This window comes from Sprattus sprattus, assembly GCF_963457725.1.
Source record: "Sprattus sprattus genome assembly, chromosome: 16".
Lineage (NCBI taxonomy): Eukaryota > Metazoa > Chordata > Actinopteri > Clupeiformes > Clupeidae > Sprattus > Sprattus sprattus.
In genome coordinates this window covers 4,165,028-4,175,027 of record NC_137914.1, presented here as the reverse complement: position 1 = coordinate 4,175,027, position 10,000 = coordinate 4,165,028, and the positions used below count along the sequence as shown (strand labels likewise).

The 10,000-nt window shown below is 43.5% G+C and overlaps 1 protein-coding gene across 1 annotated transcript in view; it reads right to left on the bottom strand.

Moving 5' to 3' along the window:
* Nucleotides 1-4,884: 4,884 nt before the first annotated feature.
* LOC308377615 (MAM domain-containing glycosylphosphatidylinositol anchor protein 2) overlaps nt 4,885-10,000 on the bottom strand; it is a gene marked incomplete at both ends in the record, with an annotated part of 200,573 nt that continues 195,457 nt past the window's right edge. Inside the window, 3 exons of the mRNA XM_080854336.1 lie at nt 4,885-4,973; nt 7,798-7,897; nt 8,431-8,564. Coding sequence (XP_080710462.1) covers nt 4,885-4,973; nt 7,798-7,897; nt 8,431-8,564 — 323 coding nt within the window. The remainder of the gene's footprint in view (nt 4,974-7,797; nt 7,898-8,430; nt 8,565-10,000) is intronic.

Genomic DNA, 10,000 nt, shown 5'->3' with positions numbered 1-10,000 from the left:
GATATATGCAACTGACCAATAAGGACACAGGTTCTTAAACCAATCAGATCAAGGATCACCCTGCCCTGGGAGTGAGGGGTTCGGGGGGAAGGTGGTCGAAGGGTCGCCTGCGGGGTGTTTCTTTATCCACACACACACTCACACACTCACGCTTCCATGGTGGTCGAAAGTTCACACTGCAGGGTGTTTCTTCATCCTCTAGGCTAAAGTCTCCTGCCAAACTGAATCACTCTACCTGTAATACGTGTTTTTGGTTTTGGTTTTAGTGGGAGTAAAGTCGACACGTCGAGCCATATATTACACGTCGACACATATATTACTGCAACAAGAGTCAGAGAGTTAAAAACAGCTCTGCAGATTAATGACCCACCACCGCCACCACCTGATGGAGCCCAGCCGATCAAAGACCCGTCACAGTCAGGGGCTTTTGATAATCTCACCACAGGTGACTCGCAGTATCATCACACACAACCAGTCAGACATAAAATACCATTTCTTTATTTCAGCTTTAGTTGCAGAGTCGACACGAAAACATGGATGATAAATCCAAAGAAATACAGAGAGGGGTAACGTCATATCACGCAGCGACCAAAACAGAGCAAAATGCCGACTTTCATTACAGGACGGGAGTCCAAGCCCTTGACTTCAAATGAACAGGCAGCTTAAACTGTCATATACACTGGCTCACATAAAAACAGAACGCGGTAAGCACTGCTAAAACATTTATTCATACAAGGATGATTACGCTGGGTGGCGTGTATTGTAAAAACATGTTGTAAAAAATTGCGCCCAGTGTTGCAGCCCTTTCTTTTAAAAGAAATCTCTTTTCCCTTAAAGGACTGCTGTGTTAGTCTGCACTCGGCCCACTCAGTCCTGGGGGTCTGTGGCTCTTTGGGCACTGACCACATTCAACGTAACTCATCACCTTTGCCGTAAAGACTACTTTACCTAGAATGCACTGCAGCACATTCATTTCCTGTATGTGTTTTTTCCCATGATGCCATGCGGCTGGGTGAAAAGGGTGTGGTCCCTGGTCCTGGGCCTCGGGGACCTTACTGAGGTGGGTTTGAGAACACGTATAACATTCATATTTCATTAGATTTGACACAAGTGAACAGAAGTAGGTCAAGGTGTTTGGGGCCGAGCAAGCCAGAATTATAGTGGACCTGTTTGTACCACAGCTAGCAGCTAACCTCAGGCCAGATATAGCTCAGATACAGATACAGCTATCTAGACCCCTAAGTCCTCGCTCACTGAGTCAAGGCATCTCCTTCATGTTTGGATTTGCTTGGGGATTTTATGTGTGAAGACAGCAAGCTGAGATGATGCAGCCATGGTGCTAGCGATGCAAAGCTCAAGGCCTTATTCCATTGCAAGCTCACATACTGAAATACTAACAAAGACATGCCCCTGCTGTGAGACAGGTTTGCATGTATGTATGTATGTAGGTAGGTAGGTAGGTAGGTATGTATGTATGTATGTATGTATGTATGTATGTATGTATGTATGTATGTATGCATCCACATGTAATGTATGTATGTATGTATCAACATGTTATTTATGTATGTATATGTATATGTATATATATGTCTATGTATTTATGCATGTATCCACATGTAATGTGATTATGTTTGTATGTATGTGTGTATGTATATGCATATATCAACATGTAATGTATATATGTATGTATTCATGTATGTATGTATCCACATGATATGTATGTACTGGAATATGTATGTATGTATGTATGTATGTATGTATGTATGTATGTATGTTTATATGTATTTATGTATGTGTGTATACACATGTAATGTTTATATGTATATCAAGTATATATATACTGACAGCTACGGAGGGAGGTTGTTGCAGTGACTTCAGGTGATGCTCCTAGTCCTGTAATGATCTCTCATTTTGCTCTGTTTTGTCAACAACATTGTATACATGTTGGGTGTCTGTTCCTTGTGGTCAATGCATATATACCAATACATGTTCATGTGACCAAAACACCACTTAAGCTGAAACACTGAAGAGGCGACAAGAATGACAACAAATAATGTATATAATGTTTAGATCGAATTCTCTCTTTTTTTTACATTCCAAGGATATAGTCACAGAATCCATTACTGAAACCTTTAGAGGTTACACTTTAGTTGAAGGGTATCTTCCCAAGGTTATTATAACACATTCAAAAAGCACATAAGCAAAAACTGTGTGTTTTTATAAAGAGCATATGTGTATAGATGTTATATGTGTATTTTATATGTTATAAGATAGAAAAATAATATATTTTATAAAATAAATAACATTGCTGGCCAAGAGGTGCTCATGCCATGGGTAAAACTGCATGTGTTGAACTATGTGTATAAATTAGTAGTTATGACTAATATGTTCCCTAATACAAATACAGATAGCTTCTCAAACTTTATTTATTTTTTCAGTGAATGTGCTTATAAAATCCTTACGTAGGGACCCTTCAACTAAAATTGTACCCCTTTGGATATCAGTCAGTTCATTCAAGTTCATTCACCTTTTTCTGTACTTATATGGGCAAGTGGTAAGGCTTTACCAATGGAATCCATTTCTGATGGTGGTCTGGATGGCACCCGTGGTTTGGAGAGACAGACTGACAGACAGAGCTGAAGTTGTAGGGGCAGGTCTCGTGTATGCATATATACCGCATGGGATGCTGTGGATCTGTACGTCATACACGTTGTGCTTCCCCAACTCAGGTACACAGTAACACATCTCTTTTGAACCTCAACTAACAGAACATCTTTAACATTTACAAGTTCTACATTTAACCAAATCAATTCATTTTGTTCCCCTCCAGATTGAGAATTTTGTTCAATGCAAGGGAGACAAGAAAAAACGTTCAAATTTTAAATCAACAAAAAGAAAAGGAATAAGAAAAAACACACAAGTCCATAAAATGTTTTTTTTTTTTTTTCATAACCAACAATGAATGGAAAAAGATCATTAAGCTCTCATTTTTTTCTTCTTCTTGTTCTTTTATACAATACTGTTTAAAAACCCTCAGGTTAAGGTTATGGATGCGTCCCTGTAGGTATTCCACAGTTGACTCTTCACAGTTTTTGTAAAAGCAGAGAAACATTCTCACCGGAGTAATAAAATATTATTATAATTATGAATATCTTCTTCTTTCAGGACACACAGTTATAGTATATAAATGACAGAGGCCTGGGACGGGGTGGCCATGTTGGAAAGTTTCCAAGTGGAATTTTCCTGTCTCTACTTTGTTGAGAGGGAGTCATTTGAATTCATCGAATGAATTTCTTCATTCATTTGTTCATTTTTGCATTTCTGCTCATTTGTTTGTTTCACAGTTTCCATGGCCCAGTTTGTGTCTTTGTTTTGTTCCGTATTGAAGATAGATGACTGAAGACCACGTGGGCCTTCGTGACCCTCTGCTGGGTGCTTCAGTGCTCTAGATGACATGGTACAGATCTGGCCCAATGCCGGCCCAACGCCGGCACAGCTGCGGCTGCTAGGCGTCTAAGTCTGTGTTCCAGTCTCTTCCCTACACCCCCTTGCCGGCCTGCTGCCCCCTGCTGCCTGGGTATGGAACGGCATCACGACTAATGCCAGAAACCCTGGCCCTCTGATGGGTCACGTGAAATGCGGAGGCTTCAAACACACACACACACACACACACACACACACACACACACAGAAACATACTGTACACACACACACACTGCCCAGATCCTAGGTCTCAACTTTGACCTCCCGCTACCAGGGTTGTGGGTTGTTTTTGAAAATAGCCCATGTCAGATAGCATGTATGGTGTTTGTGTTGTGCTCCCTACCAGGCTAACAGGGGGTTGTTTATTCTGTTGAGTTCTTAATCTGAAGGCACTTTGTTTTCACGGCAGAAAGTGGCTTCGAATCCAGTACTGATTTGGAGGGTTGGAAAATTAAGATGGGAGAGGAGGAGCAGGGCTTTTCTCTTCATCTTTCTCTCTCCCCCTCTCTCTCTCTCTCTCTCTCTCTCTCTCCCTTTCTCTTTCTCTTTCTCAGTGCCCCCTGCCTCTGTCTGCTTCTCATGCAGCCCTCGCTCTCCCAGTTTCACCCAGCCTAAGGTCTCCCCACTTCTAGAGCTCTAGAGAACATTCTAGAACATTCTAGAACCCTATGGAACCTTCCTTCTGGAACTCCACTGGTATTGTATCACAGGTTTGCCACGGGTTTGTGAGCATTGAGACAGAAGACTAGGCAGCTGGACGATGGGAAACAGACTGAAGCTGATGTCATATTAAGGAGCAGTGTGATGATGTGTTGTTTTGTCTCAGCAGGCGAAAAATAAGGAGCGTCTGGGAATGGGGCACGCGGGTGTGATAGAGGAGCTGGTGACGACATGCTGCTGGGAGTCAGCGCAGGATGTGGGAGGAATGGGACTACGAAATGAAAAGAGCTTTGATTTTGTGTTTTTCTCAAGGTGGGCATCCGGGGAATTGCTTCATTGTTTTTATCCATTCTGAAAAAAAAACATATCTTCAGTAGCCCCTTGTATCCTTATGGTCAGTCCTTTTTTTTTGTCCATTGGCATACAGTTCTCAGTAACCAAGGCCTTGTGCTTTTGCAGTACTTGAGTACGACTGAATGTACAGACAGAGGTCCTTCCCTTTCTGTCAAAAGGAGCGTCTGACTGAAAATGTTAGTAAAAAAAAAAAAAAAGAACATCTTTATTACTTTCTATGCTGATATTACCCTTTTGTGAGTTTAATTGGAGTGGTGTGGAGTCTGTGCTGTGTCCCTTTCTGGTAATATCCAAAAGCATTCATCTTTGGTGACATAAGAAAGAGGGTCCAGGCGCACATGGGGCTCCAGTCACTGAGGCGATCCACTGCCTCAATTAAGGGAAGGGTCACCTTTGACCCCTCAGCAAGACCATCACCACGGTGACCAGCAGGAGCCATATATGGATTTCCTTGGGCGGAGCCTTGGACTCTTCAGCTGAGAGGAAGAGCAAAAAAGCAAGAAGGAGAAGGGGAGAGGGAGAGTCAGAAGAAGAGAGAGAATGAGGGATGGAATAAGAGAGCGTAATAAGAAGGAGAGAAATCAGAGGGAAAGGGAGAAAATAAGAAAGATAGAATGGAGTGATTGAAAAGTAAAGGCGTAAGATGGAAAGAGGGGGGGATTGAAAAAGACAGAAAAATGAAAGGTTAGATGCCTCATCAATGACATCATGTCTAAGCTAACATACTCGTATGATTAAATCCATCAATGACATCATCTGCAAAACTGGCATACTCGTATGATTAAATCCATCAATGACATCATCTGCAAACTGGCATACTTGTATGAATAAATCCATCAATGAAATCATCTGTAAACTGGCATACTCGTATGAATAAATCCATCAATGACATCATCTGCAAACTGGCATACTCGTATGAATAAATCCATCAATGACATCATCTGCAAACTGGCATATTCGCATGAATAAATCCATCAATGACATCATCTGCAAACTGCCATACTCATATGAATAAATCCATCAATGACATCATCTGCAAACTGGCATACTTGTATGAATAAATCCATCAATGACATCATCTGTAAACTGGCATACTCGTATGAATAAATCCATCAATGACATAATCTGCAAACTGGCATACTCGTATGAATGAATCCATCAGTGACATTATCTGTAAACTGGCATACTCATATGATTAAATCCATCAATGACATCATCTGCAAACTGGCACACTCATATGAATAGATCCATCACATGATTAGTTAGTCTATGAGCATGTCGCTGAGGTAATTACTCTGAAACACCACAAATGTCACGGACGTCAGGCTAGACACAGACTTAGAGATAATTGAGTTTATTTGGATTCAGCCAGAGACAGATGATGTATGAAAACAAACTGAACAGACTGGAGATGTTACTTAAACGAACAATGAACAGAAGACACAACACACAGAAGATAGCACTTACACGTAACTAGGAACTAAACACACAACGCAACGTGAATAGAAACAGTCCATGATAGGAGCTAAACTAAAGAAACAAAATACACAACACAGAAGATCCTAAGGGGTAAACAGAAAACAGTCATTGGTAAGAATCACACTAGGAAAACTGATAGTCTGAAGCTTGACGAAAGAGCAAGAACCAACACGGGGAGCGAATATTCCAGAACTTGATGTAGGAGCAGGGACAAGCACAGAGAGCTAGTAGTCCAGAGCTTGACAAAGGAGCAGGAAGTTATGTCCCATACACAACAAGTGAAGGGAGTGAAGAGTTTAAGTAGACTGGTGGAGGGAGTGACAGGTGCTCGTGATTAGGGAATCAGGGGACTGGGAATGTGACTGAGGCAGGTGAGTTGAAGCAGGAGGGGGCGTGGCAAGACTTAAGACAAAGAGGCCCCCACTTGACTAATAACTACTGTTACTGTTCCTGTTAAATAGGCCTACTGTAACACTACTGTTGCTGTAACTGTTACACCCCTGTTACTGTAACTGTTCCTGTTAAAGAGGCCTGCTGTTACACTACTGTTCTGTTACACATCTGTTACTGTTACTGTTATACTACTGCTACTGTTACACATCTGTTACTGTTACTGTTAAAGAGGCCTGCTGTTACACATCTGTTACTGTGACTGTTAAAGAGGCCTGCTGTTACACATCTGTTACTGTTACTGTAACACTACTGTTCTGTTACACATCTGTTACTGTTACTGTTAAAGAGGCCTGCTGTTACACTCCTTTTAATGATACCTTACTGTCACTAATGCACTACTGTTACAGAGGCCTTCTGTTACACTACTGTTACTTAAGCAATATAGTACGAGTGGGAGTGGGGTAGTCAACCATACAGCTAATAATACATCACTCCACAATGAAACATTCTATAGCGCTTTGTTACAATTAACTGTTACTGTTAAACTACTGTTACTGTTACAGAGGCCTACTGTTACTGTTACAGAGGCATACTCTTATTGTGTGCACAGAGGCCTACTGTTACTGTTACAGAGGCCTACTGTTACTGTTACAGAGGCATACTCTTATTGTGTGCACAGAGGCCTACTGTTACTGTTACAGAGGCATACTGTTATTTTGTGCACAGAGGCCTACTGTTACTGTTACAGAGGCCTACTGTTATTGTGTGCACAGAGGCACTTTTGGAAGTAGGCTTCACAGCTGTGAACCCTGTTCCAGTTCTGGCTGCATTCAGGCAGCTGCGAGTGTGTGCCTTTTCAACTGCCGCCTGCAAATGACAGTGCCACAGCTCCTTCAGATGGGCTAGAATGAAATGAATAGCCATGAGGGAAAAGGCGGCGCGAGATGAGAAACAAACTCAGTTCTTTATTTAAGCCTCAGGAAACTTGAAAACTGAAAAAGGAAACAATGTCGACGAGCCACTTGCTTCCTCCCGACTTCATCAGAGCTCAAGCTGTGATGAACACTGTGATGCAGTCCTGATTTCACTGCCAATAGACCCTGTCAATTCCAGCCCATTACCTGTTCCCTTTTTCAATTTCCTCTCTCTGTATGTCTCCCACTGGCCTTCTCTGTGTGCTTTTGCGCTCCATCTCAGGCTTGTTCGCATTCTCATTTTCTCTCTCCATCTCTCTCTCCCTCTCTCTCTCTCTCTCTCTCTCTCTCTCTCTCCCTCTCTCCATCTCTCTCCCTCTCTCTATCTAATGCTTGTTATCGCGCTCGTCATCCCTCACTACTTCACCCTCTCTCTTTACCTAGGCACTTTTCACTCTGGCTATCGTTCGGTACACAGTGCAGTTACCATGGAGACCATAGAGTCTATACGTACGATTGGGTGGAATGTTGGGGCACTCCCCCTCCTCTAGGACCACGTCGTCGATGGCGATGTCTCCTTCGATCCCTGGGCCTCGGACGCCCTCAATCGCCACCTGTGTGGACAGGTGAACAGGCGGATCAGTGTGTGAGTGACAGTGTATTTCAGTTAGTGTGTAAGACTGGTTCTGTTAAGGACTGAGTGTTTATGTTAATGTGTTAGTGTCTACAACAGTGGGTGAGTGTGTGTGTGACTACATGAATTCACTTCTCTGATCATCTGCCAGGAGCAATGAATGAATAAGTGAGTAAGTGAGTGAATGAATGAGTGAGTGAGTAAATTAATGAACGAGTGAATCAAGGAATGCGTGAGTGAGTGAAGAAGTGAGTGAGTGAGTGAAAGAGTGAGTGAGTGAAGGAGTGAGTGGGTGAGTGAGTGAGTGAGTGAGTGAGTGAGTGAGTGAGTGGGTGACTAGGTGAGTGAGTGAGTGAGTGGATGAATGAATGAGTGTGTGAGGTAAGGAGTGAGTGGGAGAATGAGTGAGTGAAAAAGTGAATGAGTACGTCAGTGAGAGAGTGAAAAGTGAGAGAGTGAGTGAGTGAGTTTGAGTGAGTGTTTGCGGTGTGAGGTTAAGTCCTGTGGCCTCACCTGGAAGGATGCTGTTGGATGGATGCTGACTTTGGCCTGCCTCCAGCGGTCGCCCTGGTTACCGTTGAGAGTCCACACAGGGCTCTCTGCTGATGCCGACTGGCCTTTCTGTTTGAGGAACGCATTCAGGGTTCCTGAGGGAGAGAGAGAGAGGCGTGGAGGGAGGGAAGGAGAGAAGGAGAGAGAAAGGGAGGGAAGGGAAGAAGGAGAAAGGGAGGGAGGTAAAAAGAGAAAAAGAGAGAGAGGGAGGGAAGGGTAGAAGGAGAAAGGGAGAGAGGGAAGGAGAGAAGGAGAGAGAGGGAGGAAAGGGAAGAAGGAGAAAGGGAGGGAGGTAAAAAGAGAAAAAGAGAGAGAGGGAGGGAAGGGTAGAAGGAGAAAGGTAGGGAGGGAGGCAGAGAGGACAAGGGAGAGGATGAAAGAGAAAAGCAGATGGAGGGTGGGGAGAGTGATGGAAAGATAGAAGGAGAAAAGAGAGAGAAGGAGATATGGGGTAAAGGAAGGAGAGTGGACAGAGATGAAAAAAAGAATGTGAAAACAGAAAAGGAGGGAGAGAAAGAGAAAAACAAACAGCAAGAGAAGATGATGAGGCATTATAAAATCTGAGAGGAGAACACCACACTCATCACACACACACCACACAACACACACACCCACAACACACAACACACCACACTCATCACACACACACCACACAACACACACTCATCAACATACATGACCTCACAGCCCATCTGGAAAAAATAAATTATATCTCTACCCGGTTGGCCTCAAGCAAAAAAGACAATCAAGAGCAGGTTTCCATGATAGGCAATGATATCTCCCACAACCAAATACAAACAAGAGCATGTGTCCATGACCACAGGCTGTGTTAAGGCCGATTTATGGTCAGAGGCGCAAGCGCAAGAGCAAGAGGCCTTGCGCGGCCCTTGCCCGTCTTTTAACGTCTTGCCTGCGTCGGCCCCTTTTTCTAGACTTGCGCCATTATACGCAAGACTATTGTTCTGGCGGTGAATTGCTTGCGCTTACATCGTTACGTGCTTATGTTCTTACGTGCTTACGTGCTTACGTGCTTACGTGCTTACGTGCTTACGCGTTGCGTCTGAACCTGAGCATATCGGCCTTTAGTTAAGAAAGCTCAGGAGGTGGACCTATACATAGGTGGACCTATATACTGGTGGACTCTCTATCAACTCCAATGTCTTGTCTGGTACTGAAGGAAAGATACAGTAGAAAGAAATCAGAACATGTCTGCATTTCCGTGATGGTCTGACTAATGTAGTGGAACTTTATGGATTGTAACACTCATGTACCCAATGAGGGTGTGTGTGTGTGTGTGTGCTTGTGTGTGTGTGTATGTGTGTGTGTGTGTGTGTGTGTGTGTGTGTTTGTGTGTGTGTGTGTGTGTGGGGGTGTGTGTGTGTGTGGGGGGGGGGGTGTGTGTGTGTGTGTGTGTGTGTGTGGGTGTGTGTGTGTGTGTGTGTGTGTGTGTGTGTGTGTGTGTGTGTGTGGGTGTGTGTGTGTGTGCAACCTCACAGTTGAGGGAAAAGTGTGATGTCTACCTGGTGAGACA